At 44.6% G+C, this 23,734-nt stretch overlaps 1 protein-coding gene across 4 annotated transcripts in view; it reads left to right on the forward strand.

The window, feature by feature from the left end:
• ERI3 (ERI1 exoribonuclease family member 3) overlaps window positions 1-23,734 on the forward strand; it is a 129,224-nt gene that overhangs the window by 16,945 nt on the left and 88,545 nt on the right. For all 4 annotated transcript variants that reach the window (XR_014616389.1, XM_084211564.1, XM_084211566.1 and 1 more), the window contains exons 3-5: window positions 6,689-6,805; window positions 12,916-12,975; window positions 15,192-15,283. Coding sequence is in view for 3 of the 4 variants with exons in the window: in XM_084211564.1 (XP_084067690.1) it covers window positions 6,689-6,805; window positions 12,916-12,975; window positions 15,192-15,283 (269 nt within the window). In the remaining variant the exon portion in view is untranslated. The remainder of the gene's footprint in view (window positions 1-6,688; window positions 6,806-12,915; window positions 12,976-15,191; window positions 15,284-23,734) is intronic.

A 23,734-nucleotide genomic window follows, 5' to 3' on the forward strand; every position in this document is an offset into this window, starting at 1 on the left:
AGGACCACAGTGGTAAGTTTAGGAGAAAAGTGTTGTTTGTGAGATGTGGATCCTCCGTTTGTTGGCCCTTTAAGAAGGGACTTGAGCTGATGAAGTACTTCACTTTATATTCCATACTCTTTAGAAGAAAAAAAAGATACTATTTCAATAGAGTGAATGAGAGAATCAGTGAGTGTGAGCAGGGGTCTGCAAAATGCAGCTGTGAGTGTGGCTGGATGGCATTGGGGTTGTGTTTAATGCAGTGATGAGAGGTGTATATAAGATGAGGTCTTTGTTGCAAAAATGAGAAAGGCAGTGTTCTGGCCTGTGTCTGCTGTGGGTAGGAAGAGCAGTTGGGAATTTAAACAACAGCAAGGGAAATTGAGATTAGACATTAGGAAAAACTTTCCAATGCTAAGACTAATGAAACAGGAGGATAGAGTGAGTGCCTGGGGAGTATGTGAGTCTCTCTTATTGGAGTCGGTAAAAACAGCCTAGACAAAGTCAGAAATTATTTAGGGGGTGATGATGCTGCCCTCAGGCAGGTGCATGGACTAGATGTCTCTTTTAAAGCTGAAGCTCCTGGAGGCATGTGATTAGATGGGGATTTCAGCTTCTATTAAAGAAAGAGAAATGGTCCCTCACCCTCAGAGTTGTAAGGCAGCACTGGGAAACAAGAGCCACATTTGATGTCAGTGCAGAACCCAAAATGCAACTCAGAATTTATCTTTGAGGAAATCCAGCCTTTGGCATTGGGCTCCAGTGCCTGAGTGTTGGGGGTAGGCAGTGGGGTTCACTGGAGAGCAGGTGGAAGAAGAAACACTGGATAATCAATGGTCAGGCAGCAGAATTTTTCTTCACGTCATCTTATCCCAGTGTTTCATTGTCTTCCCATATTCCTTCCAGTTCTCCTGTGTTTTGTTTTTGATCTCTATTTCCCTTCATGCTTTTCTAGAATATAGTAGTACTTTTAAATGTATCAAATTGTTAAGTGTGTGCTTATGTGTATTTTAAGCTAGGTAGTGATGGAAGAAAGAAATTTGGAGGTCAGCTGCTTCCCCAAAGACCTTTTGAGAGGTTTAATCAGTACACAGAGTAACTTAGCCAGGACTGAGGCACTGAGAGGCTCTGCAGTGTGTGTGCAGGCAGACATCCTTTGGAAAGCCAGCATAGCCCTGATTCAGCAGAAGTCCTGCTGTTCCGCACTGGAGAGGTGTTGCCTTTATGGTACTTGTTTTGGTTAGTTTAATAAAAATTTAGAAGTGGGGGAAAGACCTATGAGGTCATCTTGGTTACTGCCCCTGAGGGCCAGTGCAAGGTTGCTCACTTGGAAATGGCTTTAGTTAAAATAATAATTAGGGCAGAGGATGGAAACTGGGGAGGCAGATCTGTTAGGCTAGTGCTGTCCTTACTATGTCCCTTTTCGATTTTAATTGCCTTGGAAAAAAAAAGAAAATCACAAGGCTTTAAAAGCTCTGATTCTCTCTGCTCTTCAACGCCCCCACACCCTCTCCCCGATCTTGGAGGCATCAACTCTCATCTGTCAAAGTGTAAATCAGCAATTAAAACACAAACAGCGAAATGCCAAAGATGACCCGAAGCACAAAGCAACTGACAAACAAGTCCGGACAAATCGGCGGATAATTTATAAGCATTGCCCTAAAATCTAATTATTTGGCAATTCGAATTTGCAGCCGGCCAGGGCTGTGCAATAAATTTAACCCGCCATAAATTATTTAGGAGCAGCCCGTGGTGTAAATCAAAAACACGAGTGTTTGTTTAAGAAATAAGCTCCTTGTGCATAAAATGATTTTTTTTTTCTTTAAAGAGGAGGGGGGGGAACCATCCCTGAACAAAATGAGCTGGTGCTAAGCTCTGTCCCTCCACAGACACTCCCTTGCCTCTTCTGCCCTTACCTTTTTTGAAGGTGCAAACGGTTCTTTTGGTAAGAAGTTTTATGCTTTTCCTTATCAGACAAAATCCGCTTCTCTCAACAGCCTCTGCTTGTTTTTATTGCATTTTGAACAGTCAGCTCTGATTTTTATGGGCATCTTTTATTCTTGTGTTTATTAAACTTCTTCACATGGGGGTTAGAGTGAGGGATAAATTATTCTCTGGTAGTTTTTGAACTGAATAGGCCATACGGTCTTCCTCAAATATATAACTCTGTGTCCTGAAGGGTGTCCTGTCCACTTTGTACATAGGCATCTGGATTAAAAGGTTTTGAGAATTGGGAAGCTCTTGCTAGGCACTTTGTTCTTTCTCTATAATGATAAGCAAAAAGGATAAGCAATAAGATTCCTCTATGGGAATTAGGGTAATTTCAGGTGCTTTCTTCTCTGACTGGAAATTGTTTAGCAAGTATAGTCTTGTGCTTGTTCATTTCTTTTATTAGCAAGAAGATCAAGACAGCTGAATTGGTACATCCGTGCTCTGGTGTTAAAGGGAAGGGAGTTTCATATAGGACAACTGTGTGAGGAAGGGCTGGTTTTATAGCAGTGCTTTCACATGCCATTAAGAATTTTTCAAATCCCTCTTAGAAGAAAGTCCCTAGCCATTCCACAGTTACCCTGCTGCTGCTCAACCCACTGGCTAGGGACAGCCAGGTTGCACAGAAGACTTCTACCTGAAACTTTTTTTTTTAAACCCTTGGTTTTTCAGAAGGACAAAAGTTCTAAGGAAGCTGTCACATAGATTTGCTTGGAGTACCTTGAAATAGTAAATGTAGGAGTGTTATAAAGAGAGTGGACCTGGTAATGGATCTGTATAAGCCTCTGGCTCTCTAGGTTCCTATTGTTACTGTGTTTGGGGGCACAGCTGAGGGGAGGGACAGGGTGCTGATGTTTTTTTTCTTTAAGCGTGTTAATATTGATTTTAGAAGCTCTGTGTTCCAACAATATAAATGCAAATGCGTGTAATTGGGAGCCTTGTGCAGAATTTCTCAACAGAAAACATGTTCAACTTCTCTGACAATGAAAGGAAAATAAAAAGCTGCTTATTTATTGGTGGTGGTTTGAATCTTGGATTTCCTTTCAAGTTACTTTGCAGTGCTAAATAAAATACCTAATTGCAGTGCTCGCAAAATTCAAATGAGTACATTTGTTCTTCTGGTAGCTCGCGGCTATTTGCAGCCTCTGGACACCCTCTGCATTATTTTAGCACATCCATAACTCCTGGTTGTGCTATAAGGAAAAGCTAGCGGTGGGGGCAGAGGGAAGGCTTAGAAGCCCCAAATGCTGCTGGCACAAATCACTGCCAAAGTTGGAACATTTACTCAGTGTTGGAGTGGATATATGTGAGGATCTCAAGGTAACACTTAGGGATGATCAGGCTCTGATAGAAGAAAGGAAGTGTCAGTGAATCTCTGCCCTTAACTCCCTCATGCTGCTTTCCTCCACCTTTCCTGCCTGGGAAGAAGCAGTGAAGGTCCTTGAATGGTGGAGATGGAGCTGAGCATGCTGAGCTCACTGGGCTGCTGTGAAACATGAGAGAGCACCCGGCTGCCTTCCTGCATCACAGTCTCCTGGGGGGTTGTGTGTTTGAGTGTCTAAGTGCTCACCGTTTCATAATAATTACTAATGAAATTCTAGATCTGTAATAACATTTCAGATATCTAAAACAAACCATATGCTTGTTAAAAAAAAAAGAGAGAGAGAAAAAAAGTGGAAACAGGTCTACTTTAAGTCATAAATTCTTGGTAATAGAGGCCTCTTTTCTCCCCCCTTTCTGTTTATGTTTGATAGATATTTTTGTTTCTGCAGGAATGTCAACTCTTAATTTCATGATGTATCATGGGCTTAAGAAAATTGAATTTAATAAAGGCAAAAGATGAATGGCACCTTTAAAGGTCCCAACACTTGTCTTTATTAGCAGGACAAACTGCAGGGTCTCCAAACACTGCTTCTCTCCAAATGAAAGTTTAAATGAAAAGTACAGCAGTGTCACAGGTTAAATTTCATTGCAGGACTGGCTAACGTCGTTAGTGAGGAGTGGGGCTGATTTCATGGGGCTGGTATCTGTTGCCTTAGATACCAGTGGAGCAAACACTGCCAGAGACTGGGAAAATCTCCGCTATAGGAAGCGTGCAGATAAACAGCCTTTTGGGAAAGGTTCTTTACCACTTGTTTCAAAAACTGACCCAATAAGCCCAAGAGAGTGGCTGCACTTTCTCCTAAGATGCTATGGCTGCCTCTGGGGTTCCACCCCTGCTCCTGGTCATGCACTTCTCACAGACTTACAGTAATTCTGGATATTGTTACATTTTCCACATTTTTTAAGTATGGCTTTTTATTTCCTCCGTCTGTCTTAATCCGACCCTCCTGGAAGTGCTTTTTGCCTTTGGTTCTGGAAGGCGAGGACGCCTTTGTGTATCAGATCAGCAGCAGGCTGTCTTTCAGTCTCGCTTTGCATCCAGGCAGTTGATGGCCCCCGAGGATGTTTGTGGTCCCTTAGGGTACATCCCAGCATTGCAACACAGCCCTACTATGAAATCTAGATGGTGTGTGTCCCTCTCTGGAAAGGGAAATGTTTGTCTTGCTGTGCTGTGAGCTCGCCTGCTTCCATGGTCACCCTCTGGGTGGGATGCAGGCCTAAAGGGCAGTGAGGTGCCCCAGACCCATTTGAAAGATGGAATGGTATTATTCTGAGGTTAAGCCTGGCTCTATTATGGCAGCCTGTCTGTTGACTTCAAACTTTGCACTCTGTTTTCCTTCTGAACAGAAGTTTGCTGCTTTCAGAGCCTTTCTGTGGTGGCCCCTTTGAGGGGAAGATTGGCTGTATCCAGCATTTCTTACTCTCTTGGGTTTCTTTTGGGTGGCTGCAGCTGGTGAGTCTGGCTGCACCACAACAGGCAAACTGGCTAATACTCAAGGGTTTGGCATGCGTCTTCTCCTTCCCATGGAGCCTCTGGGTCAAATTTGCTCTCTTTCCTGGGAAAACTTGGTGACTCCCAGTGGGGTGGTATGGCAGTAGGGAAGGATGTGCCCATCCATCTGCTCTGCCTCTTCCAGCACAGCATGCACAGGGAGTGGCACAGTGGATCATGAGGAAATGCTTAAGCCATGCGTCCTGTGCACCTTCATTGCTCAATGTCTACACCTGGGCACTTCCACACTATTAACACTTTATTTGATTTTTACATTTTTTTCTAACTTTCCATCTCAGCAGCACATGCTCTCCATGTGCCCTGGTCTGGGCTGTGCCGCTGCTGCACTGGGGAACCACTCTGCTCTGTCTCTGGGCTCTGCCCACCCGGGAAACTGGGTGTTTCTCCTGGCTATTTAAATTATCTATTGTTTCCATTTACCCACCCAGCTTCTTGCCCTCCTGCTGCCTAGTGGGGTGGTGATGTCATCAGCTCATATGTGTAACCTCACGATAATTTCCGCCTGCAGGTCATGAGGGTTGCAACCACGGTCCAAAAAAGTGTGTTAGTTCCTCTGCAGCGGCTGCATTTTTCACATGCTAATTTTACTCACAGGAGTTGGATTTTTTTTTCATTTTTTATTATTTCTTATTTGTCTCTTCCAGATGTTTTCAGGCAGTTTTTTTTTTGTTGTTAAACTAATTCCATTCATGTTTTAAAAATTTATGAAAGCACTAATAAAAATGTCAAAGTGGTAAAAATGTTAGCTTTTGCTCTGCTTTGATTAAATTTTGCAAACTGTTTTTGAATATTAAAAAGCAATATTTTTTTTATTCTCTCTCCCTCTCTCTGTTTTTCTCCAGAAGTGATTTGAGAGGCTTGTTGCATGGATATCACTCAGCAGGCTCATTTGCACTCCAGAACCTTGGTGCCATGGATCTCTATTAAATAACATAGACAAATTATTCTTTAAAGACACCAAACAAATTGTCACTTCTCCTCTTACATTAAACTAGAAGGAAGAAAGGGAGTGGAGAAGGAGGGGGGTGAACACAAAGGATTTTATCGCTTTTATTCAGTGGGCGGCTTTTTTAATTTCATGTATATTTTTTAATAATTGAGAAATCCATCGCAACTGGATTTGTTTAAACTTTTTATTAACAGGTTCATGTAAATTTTTGATTGCTGATTATTCAAATAATTGAACATTCTTCTGATGAAGGAGTTTTTATTTCCCTATCAGCATAAATTGGCTACAAAGAGGAAAATGAAGCAGAGCTTGCTACTGTGCTGTATCCCATAGGGATGAATCTGGGGGGAGCTTTCAACTCCTTCCCAGGCTGTTGGAGGAGGGCAGTCCTCCTCAGCCTCTCCAGAGAAGGAGGTGCTTCATGCAGTAGTCCCTGTTGTCTCTGTGATGGTGTCCTCTAAAAGGATGGTGGGCTGGAAAGGTTGAGACTGGTCTTGGGGAGGGCACAGCCCCTCCGATGTCTTTGCCAAACAGCTGTGAGCCCATTATGAGTACAGCTTCATATTCCCTGGGTAGCACATGAGACTGGTATGAGACCACCTTCCTTAGGTTCAGCTTAGGCAGCTGCAGTGCTGAGCACAGAGACCTCCTTGCAGCCTTTCCTGGCTGCGATGAGCATCAGCACCATTTTTGTCTGTTCTGGTGGTGTTGGATGTGCTCTGTGCTGTGGCACCGCCTTCCCACTTCTGCAGAGCTTTGTGTTGAGTTTATTTTTGTTTGGGGACTATCAGGCCACCTTGTTAGATGGGATAATTTCCAGCTTCATTTCTTGTTTGTTTTAAATTAACAGCTGCTTTTCTTTTTGCCCTATTCAGGAAATCATCGAATTCCCTATCCTGAAGCTGAATGGCAGGACGATGGAGATCGAATCCACCTTTCACATGTATGTTCAGCCTGTGGTGCATCCCCAGCTTACGCCCTTCTGTACAGAGGTAAAGTGCAAAGGTTCCCTGGTGCTCCAAGAGTCTCTCAGGGAAGCAGGTTTCCATTGCACCAGGGACTCAGGTCGCCTCTTCACGGTGCAGCTGCAAGGCAGCGTGTCATGCCAGCCTTAGGTTAATGACAAAGAGAATAATTTTTTGTTATTGCAGGAATGTGTAAAGACCTCAGTTTGGATTCTTAAATAACTCTAGCTGTGATCTACCAACTAAGATAATTGTATTTACAGCTAAAAAATGTTTCAATTGGGTGATCACCAAGTAAACACACTCATGTTAGCCGACGTTCAAAATCCTGTAACCTCTTTATGAGCTCTTGAAATTTTGCTCTTCTCCTCTGTGGTGGGGAAGGTCGAAGAGAAGGACTGAGGAAAGGTCGAAAGACTGAGGAAACACAGTGCTGTGCAAATGTGTGGCTCAGAGGCACTGTGGGCCTGCACATTATTATCTGGGGAGCCCTTCAGAGTGGTAGGATAATTCATGTTTGCATTTTAAGACTTTCTTTTTGGTACTGTAATTGTGGGCCACTTGAAATGAATGCTGGAGAAGAGATTATTGCTCTTTACTTGCTTACTGTCATTGCTGAGGACAGCTGCTTTTGAGCTGTGGCCACCTTTCCCCAGATATGGAATGAAGGTGGTAAATGTGATCCCAGAGGGTTCAGAGGAGTTGAGGAGCAGGGGTTTGGTTTTGTTGTTGATTTGGGGTGGTTTTTTTGTTTGCTTTTTTAATTCAACCAAAAAAGTTAACTGTTTTTCCAAGTGTGTTTTCCCTCCTTGCCATAATCATCAAATGAAACTTAAAGTTCCTTTTGCTTGGAGCTTTTCTTCCTGTGAGTCCATTGCTTCAATTTTGTCCAGCACAATCGCTAAAATACTGACTGTGGGAATCAGTGTATTCAAGTTGTTCATTCTGTCCCTGTCTTGTCATCAACACCATGGTGTGTTTTCCCCTACCTCTGTGGCTACAGGCTTAAGCCCGTGGAGGGCTTGTCCCACCTGTACTAGCCTGATGCAAAATGACTCCTCTGTGTTAGGTGGAGTCCCCTCCAGAACCAACCAGCCCCTTCCATATTTTCACATTGTAAAAACAAATACTTATTTTTATTCTGCTGTAACTCAAAACCGTCTGATGGTATTTTATTTAAACTTAAAAAAAAAAAAAGACTAAGCCCAGAAAACATTATTCCCCAGAGAAGAGCTTTCAGAAACCTATAAATGTGTGAGAACAGAGGGTTATAATGGAAATGGTTTTGCAACCTTAATGCTAGAAGGCTGGGCAACTACTTTGGCTGTCCTTATCCCCATGAGACTTGCTGGACATATGCTTGTACAAATGTGATAAATCTCACAGCTTGCACCTGATCTTTGCTAAAGACAACGTCATCTTCTAGAGCTGAGCCCAAAATGTCGGCCTTGCAAGTCACCTAAATTCTGGAGAGAAGTTGTCTCGTTAACTCCCACCAAAACTCCTTTTTCTGGAAATTTCTCTATTGCATCCTTTCTCCTGTTTGTAAAGACTGCAGCTGTGTTCTTGCACAAGAGTCTGCATGACTTGCTTGGTGTGTGCTTGTGGTTCAGCTTTGTGAGCTGAATGGAGCCTCCAGCCTGCTGCAATCTAAGGACATTCAGAGGTTCTCTAGATGATGACCTCATGACCAACAGTCAGCCCATCTAATGCTCCTGTACTGCAGTGATGGTTTCTTGGTTTTCTCTTGCTCTTGGGGGTCTGGATCAGGTGTTTGTGTATCCTATGTAAAGCCTTGAAGCAAGTGAAGCTGAGTGTGTCTGTGTGTCTGTGATGGCTGTGTTTTGCAGGATGGGCACAGGTGTCCCAGGTCAGCATTCTGCTGCAGACTCTGCCGTGATTCTCGGTCTGGCATCATGTCCAGAGCTGGGTGAAAATGGGAAGTACTGAAGCCAGCAGGCAAAATTATTGCAGAACCCCCATCTGTGTGTATCAATGGTACAAAAAGGCTGCACCTACCAGGTTTGGCAAGTCCTCTGTTATTAACAGCATGGATTAGGAAGCTGGTTTTAATCCTAGCCTTGACATCACTGACTCCTGGTCACCCCCACATCGTACCCCTTGCTGCTTAGGGCCCAGCATGGCCCCTGTCCTTCCTGGCTTGGAAGTCCCCTGGCCTGTTGGAGGGGGCTGCTAAGAGGTCCAAGAGTGGGATCGTGGCTGGAGGTGTGCTTGTTCCTGGGGCCCGTGTATGGGGCTGAATTTGAAACCCTACTGTGAGAGCCACTGGTGAACCTTATTAAGCAGTGAGGTGCTACTAGGTTGGTGCAGAAATCATCCCTGTGACACTGGTGTAGGTTTGCTTGAGACCCCCGGGACAGCCAGGATGTGCTCTTTGCAGACCTGCTGCCTGAACTGCTTCGGCACTTGTTACTGACTTTCTGCTGGTTTATGTTTTCTGAAAAATACTCATTTTGCTAAATGCCAGTAAAGGGCTTTGTCTAGGCACCTCTACTTACAAAGGTTGAGATTTATTAGCCTCTTTGTCTACAAAGAAAGACCAGGCCTGATTATCAGATGGTACACCAGAGACGAGTGCTTAGGTAATCAGCAAACTGTCTCAGAGTAGAAATACGATGATTTTCCAGATAAACTCTCTAGCAAAAGCACTGATGTTGACATTACATGGGAGCCTGTCTGCTGTGCTGCTGATTTCCCCTCTCCCCTCTGCCTTTGCTAAACAGTAGAACTGCTTGGTGTAGACTCTGTGTGGAAGGGTTACTCGGGTTGCTTGACATTACTCCTCGGCGTTGAATTACCTCGTCCTTCACTCTTCTTGAAGACAACAGCACAGCATGGGAAGGGTACTTGGAAGGGTGGAGAGCTTGTTGCCTCCCTCAAGAGATAGCTTTGCTTACCTTTTGGTGTGTCTGTGCTCTCCCTGGGCTACAGGATGTTTCTCCAACTCCCCACATGAATGGCCAGGAACTGTCTTCCAGTGCTGGTTCACTCTGAGACCTCATCTCATCCCCTTTCTCCTGACCTGCTTCTGTAAAACAACAGGTCATGAACCTTGGTTATTGTGAGGGGAGAGCTGAATGCTTAGGTGGAGAAGTTGTTAAAAGCTCTCACTAGGTGTATAAAGCTCATCGTGCCTTTTTGGAAGATGCAGATGATTTTTCTGGTGCCCAAGAAAGTTCTTGCCAGGAGCTTAAGGAGAGGTTCCCTCTACATGCAAGGTGCTTGTACAGATCTTTTCACGATGCTTTGCTCTCTTTTTATGACTAAATTTTATTGATTTTTTTTTCCCTGAAGGAATAGACAATAAAAATACAAAAAGATAAAGGCATTATAGCTTGCTTATATTCCCAAGTACCTCATGCTTCTTGGTATAACCAGTGAAATTTTACAATTGTGCAGTTTTATGTTTTTATACTTTTTCGAAACTGCAAGACCAGATAATGCTGCAGAGATCCAATGCACGAGGTTGGATGTGGCAGATGGACATAACTGATAACAAAAAGTATCAGAAAGGATGCGAGAGTAGAAATCTGGTCCAGATTGAGCACTCTGACCTGTATTGAAATGTACCTATGGAGCAGATACATTCCTCTGTATTCATGTGTGTGATTTCTGCAGCGTGAGTCTTGTGTGCCTATGCTTGGCAATGTGTCCTTGTACAGACAGGCTGGTACTTTGCTAGCCTGGCAGGGAAGGACAGAAGGAGTTTTGGGCAAGAATAATCAGAGACTCTGGATGGCACCTCTGCATCTGCCTCCATATCCCTCCCTCCTCCTGATGGGAAATGTCTGGATGAGGCTGTTATACCCTGTCCTCCCATGGCATCAGGGTGCAGTGCTCCACAGATACAGTCCTGAGGGTGCCTGCAATGGTAGAAACCATTTGCATCAGTGCTGGCTGAGATTGTGAAAGGTTGCCTGTCATCCTTAGCACAGAAAAGACTTAGGCCTCTTGGAGTAGGTTCAGATGAGGGCCACGAAGATGAGCAGAGGGATGAAACATCTCTCCTGTGAGGAAAAGCTGGAAGCTTTGGGGTTGTTCAGCTTGGAGAAGAGAAGACTCCCAAGAGACCTTATTGTGACCTTTTAATACTTAAGAGGCCCTATAAGACAGACTTTTCAGCTCAGCCCCATTGTGACAGGACAAGGCATAATGACTTTAAACTAGTCAACTAAGTGTACAGAAGAAGATTTTTACACTGAGGGTGGTGAAACAGTGTCACAGGTTGCCAGAGAGGTAACATTCAAGGTAAGGTTGGACGGGGCTGTGAGCAACCTGATCTAGTTGAAGATGTCCCTGCTCACTGTGAGGGAGGTTGGACTGGATGAACTTTAAAAGTCCCTTCCAAAACAAGCTATTCTATGTTTCTTTCCAAACACACCTTTTAGTCACTTCCAGAGATTTGGGTTGAGTTGCTCTCTGAAGAGTAAAACCAGCACTTTCCAATAGATGAGCTGTCCACCTCTGCCAGAAGAATACATGGAGAGAAAGATGGAAAGAAAAGCAAAAACCATGCCAGTGAGCTTTAAAAACTGCTCTAAAGAGCCATGCGTTAATTCCTCAAATCTATTTGCTTCTCAGAGTATGGAAATCTGTAGGTAGCAGCTGTTAACACAATTAAAATAGAGATTAATATAAAAACAGTTTCTGAAATATAAAAGAGTGTCTATGTCCCTCCATTTTCCTAAAATTCCACTTCATAATGGCTTGATGAACTTGAGAAACACACCTAGAGGAACTCTGTATTCTTAAAATTAAAATACTTTCCCTAAAAGGTATGTATTGCCATTTCATGGGAGTCACTATGAGAAAATAATCTTTCCACTTACAGTTTATTCAATGAGTCAGGTATTTGGTATTCATTAAATGTAATTACAGTTTAATTGGAGTTTAATATAATTTCTTTTTCTGTCCTCCAAGTTCAGTGCTGTAAGCCAAGCAGCCAAAGAAAGTAAGAGATAGAAACAATTTAGCTTCCTTCAGTTGCCACATATTTAATAAAGCAGACCCCTCTGGTTTGTGAGAGGACTTACCTTGTACAAGTAGGTTGAGCTGGTCTGCATGGAAGAGTTACTCCTGGGTGATGGTGGGGCCATCAGTATCTCTCAGCTGGATGCTATGGCTTCCAGAGGCATGGATGCTTCTAGGTTGTGCTTGACCTTTATTTTTTGCAAACGTGTGAGATGCGTAGCTTCAGGAAAGTGCCATATGAAGTGAAATCCCATAGTGTGCACTTGTTTTAATAGTGATTTTTTTTAATTACTTGGGTGCATTGATGGCAAGCTACTGAACTCCAATATTCAATATGTTAAAAGACAGTTTTGTCAGTTGGAAGGCAGACAGAAAAATTATCTGTTTTCCATGTGCCTCAACCTCTCCTGGGCAGACACAGGCAGAGGCCTGTGAGATTGCATCTTTTAATGCACGTGTTTAGCTTTGAACAGCTGAGCAGTCTAGGAGCAGTCAGTAGGAGTGTCTGTTGGCAGGACCTCTTCTAAGGAACCTACTGAAAACAGACTAGACAGGGCTCTGGAAGAAAGTGCTTTTCTTCAGCTTTCATTCCATTATTTTAAATACAGTTTTGAACTGCTGAGGAATGCTATGATGGACTACAGGAAACAGGCACATGCTGTCTGCCCAGCTCAGGGGAGGATGACTGGGTCCACTCCACGACTCACTTGCCAATACTTCTCTGTTTGGTTCATCTGACACTGAAATTGTGGTGTCACTGTGACAGCAGAGGAATGTCCAGACACCTTGGTAGTTACCACTGCCTGTGTACATCAAGGCAACACCAAAACTGCTGAAGGGCATGTTGAAAAAGGGCATCATGCTGATGTATGACGCTGCTCCCCAAATCCAGCCATGCTGAGAATTTGCAGTTTTGTGGTGCGGGTAGGAGTCCCACTACATTTCTGTGTTTGGGATGGAGCTTTGCCCTTGCCTGTGGCTGGGGAAGCTACCAGGGTCACTCTGCTGTAGCTGGTTCCTCATCAACACCCCTGTGGGTCATGGGAGCATGTTTTGGTTGCAGAAAGATGGACAGGAGAGTAGACCTCTCTAACGATCTTTTGAGTGCTGCTCTGGTGACTGCTTTCCGTTTGTCTCTGTTTCAGCTGACTGGGATTATTCAAGGCATGGTGGATGGGCAGCCGAGCCTCCAGCAAGTGCTTGAGGTAAGCAGAGTAACCTTTAGTTCTCAAACTCTGACCTCTGGTCTTGTAGTCCCCTCTTCATCTCTTTCCCTGCACCCTCCCCTTGCTGAGAATCGAACCGCGTAATTTGACTATGATTACAGCTTCATTAGAATAACATTTGCTGTCACACTGGTGACACACTGCTGAGATTATTGAACCATTGATCTGTCATCTCCAGCTGTTCACGTCAAGGGTGCTGACAAGATATCCAAACTCCTGCCAGTAGATAGGAGAAGAGGCGATTCTTTCTTGAGCCAGTTATAAAGCACCAAGACATTGCTCAAGACCACTGCTCCTGGAGATTCTGCTTTCATTTCTTTTCCCCTCCCTCAGCACTTTATTAAATTATTTTTTCTACCTATTTAAATGCTCAATAATACATGTAGTATAGAAAGAAAATGCCTCTGAAATCTAATCTAAAGGATGTGTGAATGCAAATACAGTCCTAATAATATCTTCTCCTTAATGTGGAATTCCTAGAGCATTTAAGGCCTAATTAGCTTGGAAGTATTTCTCCATCAGTAGCTTTTGTTGTTAGTCGGATAGTGAAAGAAACCTCCTCAAGCAGAGCCTACTTGTGCTGCAAGGTTGGTGTTTGATGCGTCATCTCATCAGGATTTCCACTCCTGTGTTACCTAATTGTTCCTAATCAGAATAATTGCAACAATTGTTTATCTGAGGAAATCAAATTAAAGGTATTTAAATCCTCCATGGAGATAGCACTTGATGGGCACTCACATCAGGGAGTTTAGATAGGTTACCACTGCTGTCCCCAACTCCAGGCAGGCTCATGTGAGGCTGGCTGGGAGATCCTGTCAGCCAAAGGGAGTGTGGCTGAGAGACTGGATGCTGCTTTTCTGGGGAGTTTTACTCAGGGGGATGTTGTACAGTCACAGGGAGAAGCATCGGCCCCTGGCAGGAAAGGCTATGTCGGTGACATGAGACTGAAAATGGTGCTCTGCAAAGGTGATGTCTCACATCCATGCAAACCCCCAGCTCTCCGGAGAGCATACAGCAGTCTTGCTGGTCCATAAACATATGGATGCATGAGCCTGTTTCCCCCAGGAGGGAGAGCCCTCTTTGCCTGGGTGGGTGAATGTAGATCGCCACTGGAGTATTCCAGAAAATGATTCATTCTGTTTCTATGGAAGCTTCTTAGAGTGTGGAAACACTTATGTAGAATTTTTTTTTATTTGGATAGAAAAGGTGTTCATACAGCAGCATGTTTCTAGGTTAAAATGAGATTCAGGTCAGGCGACTTCTGAGGCAGGCTGGTTTACTCAGGAGTGAAAGGTGTCAAGCAAGGGAGAAGAGGAGGGATTTCTGTTGCTCAGGCATTGAAAATGCTGCTAATGAGGTTGCATAATAAAAGTTGATTGCCTGCCACTGTAAGATTTTGGGCATGTCATTTGCTAGTTTTAGCTGGACTTAGTGTCTATGCAGGGCTTCTGTCTGTGCAGGGCTTCTAGTCTAGGTTAGTTCCTTAATCCCTGAGGTGGACTGCATCCTCCAGGTTAACATGGCCCATTTTTTAAGAGGACCCAGAATGTCTGTCCCTGTGGGAAGTTGATCAGGAATAGCGAACCCCTTTAAATCCACACCACCCTGAACAAGCACTTCTTCAGAATTGTAGGAAGGAAAGAGGGATCCAGCCTGGAGAGGAAGGGGACACGTGGCTTTGCTTGTTACTGCCACACATTGCCTGTGTGTGCCCAGCCCTTCCATCTTTTTCCCCTTTCCATATCCCCCTGCTGCTATATGAATTAGTGTATGTGAGAAATGCTGTAGGGGGTGGATGCCATCTCAATATACCTGTCTTTTCTCCTCACTGGAGGGGACAAAAGTTATGTTTCCTACGAGCCTCTTTGGTACAGGGAGAGGAGAAATGCCAGGTAACAGCACAGTTGTATCGTCCCGTTAATGCTGCGCAACTTTCATCCCTCCACAAGCAGAGCTGCTGCAGTGTCTGATAAGATCATCTCTCCTCTGGTTGCCTGATGTCTCCTATCAGAAATCTTCAAAGGTCCAAACGTGCTGTTGTTGAGATGGCAAGCAAAGAGAGAAGAGAGAGAGGGAGAGGTTGGATAAGATCACAATTTTCTTCTCTCTTGATTGCAAGCAGCTTATCTGAGTTTAACTCTTGTGGCTCGGCCTGTCTCTGCAAAACTCATCCTCTTTTCTTGCCTTCCTTTCAGAGGGTTGACGAGTGGATGGCAAAGGAAGGCCTCTTAGATCCCAGCGTCAAGTCGATTTTTGTGACCTGTGGAGACTGGGATTTGAAAGTGATGTGAGTATGGGAGGGGAGGGAGATTTTCCTGGGCTTTATTGCTCCATGCTTGCTTGTAGTGCATATGTCTTTGTCCTTGCAAGCCTCCCAACTGTCCCTAGTCATCGTTTCTTAGGGAAATTGTTGTTTGCCATGCATAACTGGGAGGGGAGAGGAGAGTTATTTCAGAATACAGGTGGGTGCTGGGTATGGTGCAAGATCACTGCCTAGGATATTCCCTATAGTGAGTGAAGCCTTTCAGAACCCCAAATTTAAACTGGATCTTTGTGATGTTTCGCCTTTTACCCAATATACTTTCCAAAGGAATGGATATTTCTGACTGCATATGTGAATGATCAAGTGATGATCCTTACCTGACTTCCTGCATTTAAGGGTTTTTCTGTCATCTTGGCACAGTAATTCAATGTGAATCACAGAGTAGTCTTTGGAACAGAACACAAGCAGAATACAAGCCAGGTCTGGCATGCTCCAATGGTGTTCTTGTCGTTAAGGTCATCTTCATCAGCTGGGTGAATATCTGGCAAGTACCAGGTGAGGGCCTGCACTGGGATCTGCAAATGTTAGTGTATGTGCATGTTTTGTTAGAAAAATAGCTAGGCCACGACCTAAAAATGTTATTGTAAGAATGGAGCTAAATGTCCAAAAATTAAATTAGTTCAATCTCCAAAGTGTTTGCAGATCAGTGTCCTATAGAGCTGAATTCCCTCAGATTGGTATAATCTTGCTTCAGCTTTTCATTTCCCTGTGGTGCTGGATAAAGACTCCTGTTGTTATCACACCAGTATAGCATGGGCTTGACACATCCCATCCTAAACTGACAGACACAACTCGTTAGTAGTGTTACTTGGTTTTCACTGTGACATTGGTTTCCCCAAGCTGGAAGCCTAAATAAACTGCACATAGTCTAGGAGCAATCAGCACCAGTTCTTCCCTGACAAGTAGTCTTTGCAGAGTGGCAGCTCCTTGCCTTTTCTTTGTGTAATTAATGAAACATGAAATCTGGGGTCCAAAGCTCAGCACCAGCACTAGTGGTGATGAGAAATTGGCTCCAGACAGAGACAGAGGGGTGGTATTTGAATTTTTGAGTCAGAATCTTGGTCTTTGCTCAGGCTGTGTCCAGAGCTCATATATATTGCAAGTTCCTGTGTTAGTTGCTTAAATTAGGAATGAGTTATTTTTCATTATATATCATGTTTAAACTTCTGTTACAGACCAGCACAGTTGCTGTGCTAAACTTCTGTTTCTCATGTATTCTATTTTCTCTGTTCTTTACTCCTGTATTGCTGTTGTGAGAGTCCAATTTATCACTTTGTTGATGGTTGTGAGAAACAGTTATCTTTGCTCCAAGCCCATCTTTCTGTCATTTTCACAGTGGGCTGACAAGATTCCCAGGTAATGACATCCTAACTTGGTGTTCATATGGAAAGAGCAACCTGGATGTGTTGGGTGGCTTTTTTTTTCTTCAGAGCTCTACAGCAGGCAAATAGAGGTAAAGATGAGCCCCATTTGTGGTGAGCCATAGGGGTTGTGAGGTGAGCTGGGTCAGAGAGACATGCTATTCTGGAGTGGAGATACACTATTCACCGTTTGCAGTGGTCTCTCGCATGGATTGTCCCTCACTACTCAGCTGGAAAAGAAGACTCCACTCCTGGCCATGAGATTGTGGAGAGTGGTTCATTTCTCCCTCTTCCTTTTAAAATTTTTTTTTAAACCATTAACTTCAGAATTCAATCCTGAAGCGACTTCAGGGCAAAGCAGAAAATACATTCTGTGTTTCCAAGCACATGGATAGCAGGAGTCTGGCTGCAGCCGCCTGGTGAGTAGCACATCACGCTGCTCCGTCGCCGATTGGGTGCTGCAGCATGTAGCGTCACATCTGATTAGCACCATGCCAGTGGATGAGGCTGGAGTGAGGACTCCCTGCCAGCTCTGACTTGTCTCATTTCCCATTACTTTTATCCGTCACCACAAATGCCGAGTCTCCCTCCTGAACTAATTAAGTTTGCGTGTGTTTAGACACATTGCCAAATAGGGTTTAGCAAAGCAGAACTGAGCATCTCTTTTTAAAGAGAGAAAGTGGAGAGCTGAAACAAGGCTGCTCAGACAGAGAGGCAAAGCTTCAGAGATGTGGAACATCCATGAGATATGCCAGGGAATCATTCCATGCTTCCCTACAAGACCTGTGGTGTAGCTGATGCCCTTTGCTACCACGTTGAGACCACACACTGATCACAAAAGGCAGCAGGAAGGGAGGTGATGCTGTTTGTCCGCTTTTGGAGGAGTGTTGTTGGAACATTGCATGGTAGAAACCTGGCTGGGTTCCAGAGAAATTGAGGACACTGAGGTGAGTGCAACACTTTCTGGCTTAAGGAGCCACCACTTGTGACAAGTTTACTACTAACTCTGCTCTTTCTTTTCTCAGCTTCCTTAGTAATGACAGCTGCTTGCATAGCTGCAGTCCTCTTACCCAGATTTTGAGTGGTTTGGAGTTCCTGTCCTCCATTGTCCTTAGCTTGGCTGGTAAACCATGTAGCTTTGTTCCTGGCTTCTCCAGCAGTGACCTGGGCATTTAGTTTGGCTTCTGTCTTCATGTGCTGTTCTAGAGCTGAGTATATGGTGTCTTCTGAACTGGCCTGTCTACTGTGAGGGCTTCCAGTAGGTGCCACTGGTAGGTGCCAGGGAGGCACAGTGGGATGAGCAAACTGGGTGTGGGGAAGTGGCTGTAACAAGGAGGAGGAATCTTCAAGCCTGTCAGTGTTGGCTATAGGGATAAGGTAGGGAAATAGCCCTGCCTAAGCCAGGAGTTGCAATGTGTGTAGCTTAAACAAAAGCACCAGAGAAATAGTGATTGTCAGGGTACTGCTCTCTGCTGATGGTGTCTGGCACTGCTGAGTCTGCAGGATTCAAGATGTAAACTCAACTGCTAAAGGATCAGTAAAGCTTCTGCTTTGCTCAGGGATCTTCAGGAAATGAGGCACTGTGGGGCTACAGACTTGATTGCTCTTGAACACTTGGAGCCTCCTTGGAAGACCACAGAGCTGTGTGTCTGTCTTGCCTCAGACAGCAGGGAACACTAGTCACGAGGAGCTGGGTGCCCAGAACACGAAGTTCTGGGTGCCAGGAACACCAAGCATCTGAGAAGGGCTTATGGAGGTTTAGCATGAGTCAAGGTCCTCAGCCATGCTACCAAAGGCTTTGTCATGGGTGTGGTGCACCATCAGAAGGTGCACCTGTTGGAGGGATTTGGTTGCTGCTGGAGAGAGTCCGTTGTGTGAGAGGGCTCCTAAATGAAGCGCTGATCCTCTACTGGCTGTGCTTGGATCAACCTGCTTTCAGTTCTTGGTGTGTGTGTGAATCAGGCTGGAGTTGGGGAGACAGCAGCTCTCCTGCCAGCCCTCCCCTTCCCTCTTGTTAAGATGCAATTTCTTTAATGAGGAAAACCTCTTGAGTAGGAACATCACCTTTCTTGAAGGCTTGTCCTGACAAGGCAGTTCAAGCCGACAGAGTCGCATATCAACTTCAGCAAATATCAGTCACTCATTACAGAGACTCTTCTCCCCCCCATCCCCCAGCAACACCCCTCATTCCCAGACAAGGGAATGAATCACACTTCTGCTCTTGAATACATCATGACAAGTCATGGTTCTAATGAGAGAGGGCCATTCATTCTGGGTGGAAAGTTCCCTGTGTCGACTCAGAAATGTTATTAATTAAAGAGAGCTACCTGAAGCAAAAGATGAAAGGAGCACCAGACCTGCCAAGCTAAAATATGAGTGGGGATACAGCCTCGTTAGACACACGGTCCTCAGGCCTCTGCATGCTCAGTGGGAGGATTCCTTTAGCCTGTTGCAAGGAGCTATAGTCCAAGTTTAACAGCTCCAGGGATGGATTCAGATACCTGATGTCATCTGCTTTAGTGCTTGGACCTCATTCTGCACCTAGGTTGGAACTGACACTAGTCATTAAGCAAATAGCATTGATGTGGCATTGGGTGGCGAGGGTAATGTGCCTCTGAAGGGCTGAGGGAGCTGCTGACTGCAGGAGATGGGTTTAGTGGAAAAGAGGGTACTTAGTATCTGCCACAGTTGAGCCCTTGTAATATAAGCTCTTTAGTGTAGTTTATCTCTGCTGAAATGTCAAATTGCTTTCCCCTGTGTGTGGAACCAGTTTGTGGGCTCTTAAACACAATGTGAATTAATCTTGGCAACAAAGGAGGCATTTTTACCATGTGTTCATAGATACAGAGTTGAAATACGGTGAGGTTAAGTGAGATCCCTGTGGCTGTGCAGGCAGGCAGAGGCAGAGCTGAAGCCTTATGTCACAAGTCTCAGACCTGCACCATAATGTCAGAAGCATCAGTTAATCCTTCTCCTTCCAGATTTGGATTGTTCTGTAAATGCACTGAGCATAGCCAAAAGTACATGTAGCCTTTGGTCTCTATAACTCTGACATGAAGATGCTTTAACTGCACTTACTGTGGCTGATCGGAACATGCTAATTTATGTCTTCACAGGAAACTACTGCTCAGAAGTTTTTTATTTTCTTAAATAAGTGTTAAAAGGCAAGTACTCTCTAATATAGTGATAAAACATGGTGAAATGTCTTGAAATGTTTATAGCCCTTGGTGCTCTTCCTAGGTTGGATATTAGTAAATTCTGAGCAGTAAATTATACCATTGCTTAATTTTGTCTTACTGTTTTAATTCTTTCTTGCAAGTTACACAGACTGGGAGGATGCTTGTCGTCTCCAACCAGCTCCAAATGTGGCAATGGGTTGCTCTTTCCAGGCTTCTGTCCTGGATGTTTTTGAGATCAGAATTAGGTCATGAATGGAAAAGAGTTGTTGGTGTTAGTGTCCTCTGTACGTGCTGTTCTTTATCACAGGACCAGGAGGGGGTTGGTAGCCTCTACCTCAGAGAGAAATTGCAGATGGCCACTGACTGGAGTGAGTGGGAACACTTGAGTAGTCATGAGGAAGGGCAGGAGAAGGTGTGGGGTGGGCTGGCTGTGTGGCAGCAGGGCAAGAGGTATATTCAGAGTTGAGAGTAACAAGAAAGATCTGGTAACTGAAAGATAATGTAGTCATCTGCATTTAAAGCTAATAAAACAATTCCTTTCCAACTAAGATCTTTAGATTAGCTTGGTGGTGTTTTTTTAGTGGGGATCATTTTGCTGAACAAGCCTATGCTGTATCTCTTCACATGGTTACATTGGCTGAACAAAGAGTGTGGTGTGAACTACAGTGAAGGGATGGGACTGAATATCCAGGGTCAGGAACCTTTTGAGTCAGCTTTGCTGATGGAGTTGTTCATGTAATTACATCCTAAAGTGCTTTGCCAGAGCTAAGCAAGGGAGCCTTGTGAGCACTTACAGGGAATAGCACTGACCCCATTCACTTCTGCGACCCTGCAGTCCAGCTTTTTGTTTTTAAAGAAAATGATATCACTTATGCAAAAAAAAAATTTGGATTTTAATATTCCCCCTCTGTACACTCTTATTTAAAATGAATATACCAGACTTGACTTTTGTTATCCTTAGGTACCAGTTACCCTGGCTGACTCCTGTTCTTGTCTTTATTTGAAATAATTGGTTACTTGGGCTTCTGCAAGTTACATTGTCCTAGATGTTTGGGAATATCTTTGGGTTAAGCTTTGGACATTAAATCTTTGCATATGGATCATCATGCATTGGACCTTCAGGTCTGTTCCTTATCTGGCATGTGATAGCAAAGACATTTGTCATATCAGGGCTGTAGTGGCTACAGATTTACTGAGCTGTGATGCCTGGTGCACTCTGGGAAGCAGAACTCTTCTACCTGGGAATTAAGACCAAAGAAGTTGGAAGCAGCATAAAAAGAGTCTGGAGAAATTTACAAACTGCAGTCTAGGGAAGAATGAGACAGGCATTGCATCATGTACTTTATTTCCAGCACTGAACCTTCGGGATGGAGTAATAGGTGGAGAAGGTAGATTTTCTACCCCTAGGTAACTTAACTCAGGCTGTTTGAAAACAGTCACACTGAACTGGATGTAAATCAATGGTCTCGATGTCATCTGCTCACAGAGTAGGAAACCATAATTCCCTCTGCACCAGGAATCACTAGGGTGAATTCTGTGTCCAGGGTTTTAGTGAATTCAGGCAAAATGGTTTCAAAATCAATGGATCTATAATGGGTACCTAGCCTCTAATAGCAGTTCAGGATAGTGGTGATTCTGTGCCTTGGGGAATTGAAAAGCTGGTTGGCTTGGGACAGCAGAGGACAATCACTGGAGGGCTGTTTGCTGTCTGAATTTTGTTGTTTGGGGCATGTGTGAAAAACAGGATTAGCTCCACAAAGTGTTTGTTTTCTCTTAGAACAGCTGCATTTTTCTAGTGTTAGACAGCCATAGTGTTTCATGCTGGGTCTGAAATGTCAGCTGTCTTCGTTTGGGTCCCAGCTCTTCTTACTTTGCAGCTGAAGCAAAGCAGTTGTGTGTTGGCACCAGTGCTGCCCTCTCTGTGGCTTGGCTGGGAGAGATGTGCTTATGGCTTCTTTGCCTAGAGAGCTCTGCTTGAAGAATACTGCCAGCCTGGGAGCAGCATCCTTCCTCTTTCACTTGCTCTGCTGTGTGAGTCTATAGCTTTCTTGAAAATGTTTTATTTTGTTGGGATATTTATTTCCTGTTGGGAGCCATTTTCCTGGATGGGTTCAGTCCCTTTCCTCCTGAAGCTCCTGGCTGGCAAAGACCTACTGGGCCATCTTGAGGTCATCCCTGGTATTTTCCCTCCGGCATATTCTCATGTGCCTTGTCCAGTGACGCTCTGTATCCTCAGGAGTGGATGATGAGGTGCCTGCAGGACTTGGGAGGACACTGGAGCTGTAGACTAACTTTTTGAGCTGAGTCCATTTCATGTGGGAGTCACCTTTGTCCATGTTTGGCCCAGGTACCGCCATCGGCAGCCTGGCACCCCAAAGGCAGTGTCACGTGCCCAAACATTGATGTGGACCAGGTGTTAGCAATGATGTGAGTCATATGGAGGTGGTAGTAGAAGAAAGCAGAATAGAGAAGTCTGTGGGGAGAAGACGGAGGAAGCAGGGCGATGTCTGGGCAGGGTTGTGTCCGGGAAGCTCATACTACCCAGGACTTCATCTTGCCTTGGTCCTACCAGCTTTGCCTCTCTTGGAGCAAGGATTTCTCCTCCTCTCTGCCTGGCACCCTGGGGCACCCTTCGTTTTTCCTCTGTAGGTGCCTCTTGGTCATCTCTAATTTCCTTGCTTCAGTTTTTCCATGTGAATGTTGAACCAGGTCTCAGTGTTGACTGTCGGCCAGCATGCCCAAGATGCCTGGGCACCAGCTGAGTTCAGTTCCTCCTCCCTGCCTGGAGTCATGTCTGTCCCTGCAAACTGGGTGCATGGAGCAGGCTGGTGGGAGGTTGCCAAGACCTCTCCTCCAGCTCACAATGCTTCCAGCTCCGAAGAGAACTTTTAAATTTTATGGGCCATTTAGCTTCCCAATGGTGATCCTAATTCTTCACAGCATGTATATGCCATTTCTTGGTTATTAAAAGGACCCCTGAAAAGGAGCTGCCCTCTGAGTCAGAACTCTTCCATGCAGTTAATTGCAGGAAGGTTTTCCTTAGACTGTGAGGCTTAATATTTCCAAACTCTCCCTGTGCTAAGAGGGTGAATTAGTACCCAGGTTTCCCCACGGCTGCAGAGACTGACCCTTGTGCACTGTCAGTAAGCAGTCATAGGAAGAACACAGGCTGGGAGTAGTTCAGACCTGGAAATGCTCTGGAGGAAGTCCACTTGATTTCTGCACAAAGCTCAAGAGTGCTTTAAAGGTTGTCTGGCCAAGTGTCTCAGTCTTTCATCTCTATATCCTTATTTCATGTGACACTTCAGGTGCCAAAGTAGCCTCCGTTCCTTGGGGGCCCCAGCAAGCACCATGTTTACTGGGAAAGGAGTGATTACCTTGGACTTACTGACAGGTCAGCCAAAGGTTGGATGGAAGGATGGATGGATGGATGGACTGGAGGTGATTCAAGCAGGGAAGTTCTTTGTCAAGTCACTGTGCTGTGTATGAGAAAACAGAGACAGCAAGCCATTAGACTGTGTATTTCAGATGTGAGGAAGCTGCTGAGGTCCTCTGGCATTGTGAAATGCCAAGTGAAATGTTACTGCCATGTGGGGCACAGCAGTGTGTTGGAATTAATGAGTCTGGTGTAGGAAGAGCGCATGTGAACAGTCTGGAGGGTTAATGTGTGAGGATGATAGACTTAGGCAGGGGTTTGTCATCAGGATTGCTGTGTTTGGGAAGCACGTTCTAATGGCAAGACCACATAAAAAGAAATTGGGACTTGCAAGGAGAGCACTAAAAGTCATCAATTGCCAAAGTTGTTTTGCGTTTGCTGCAGGCCTGAAGCAAATTGCTGGCTTAAGGGGCTCTAAGCATCTGGGTCTTGCACTGGA

Source organism: Fringilla coelebs (genome assembly GCF_963513975.1).
Source record: "Fringilla coelebs genome assembly, chromosome: 9".
Lineage (NCBI taxonomy): Eukaryota > Metazoa > Chordata > Aves > Passeriformes > Fringillidae > Fringilla > Fringilla coelebs.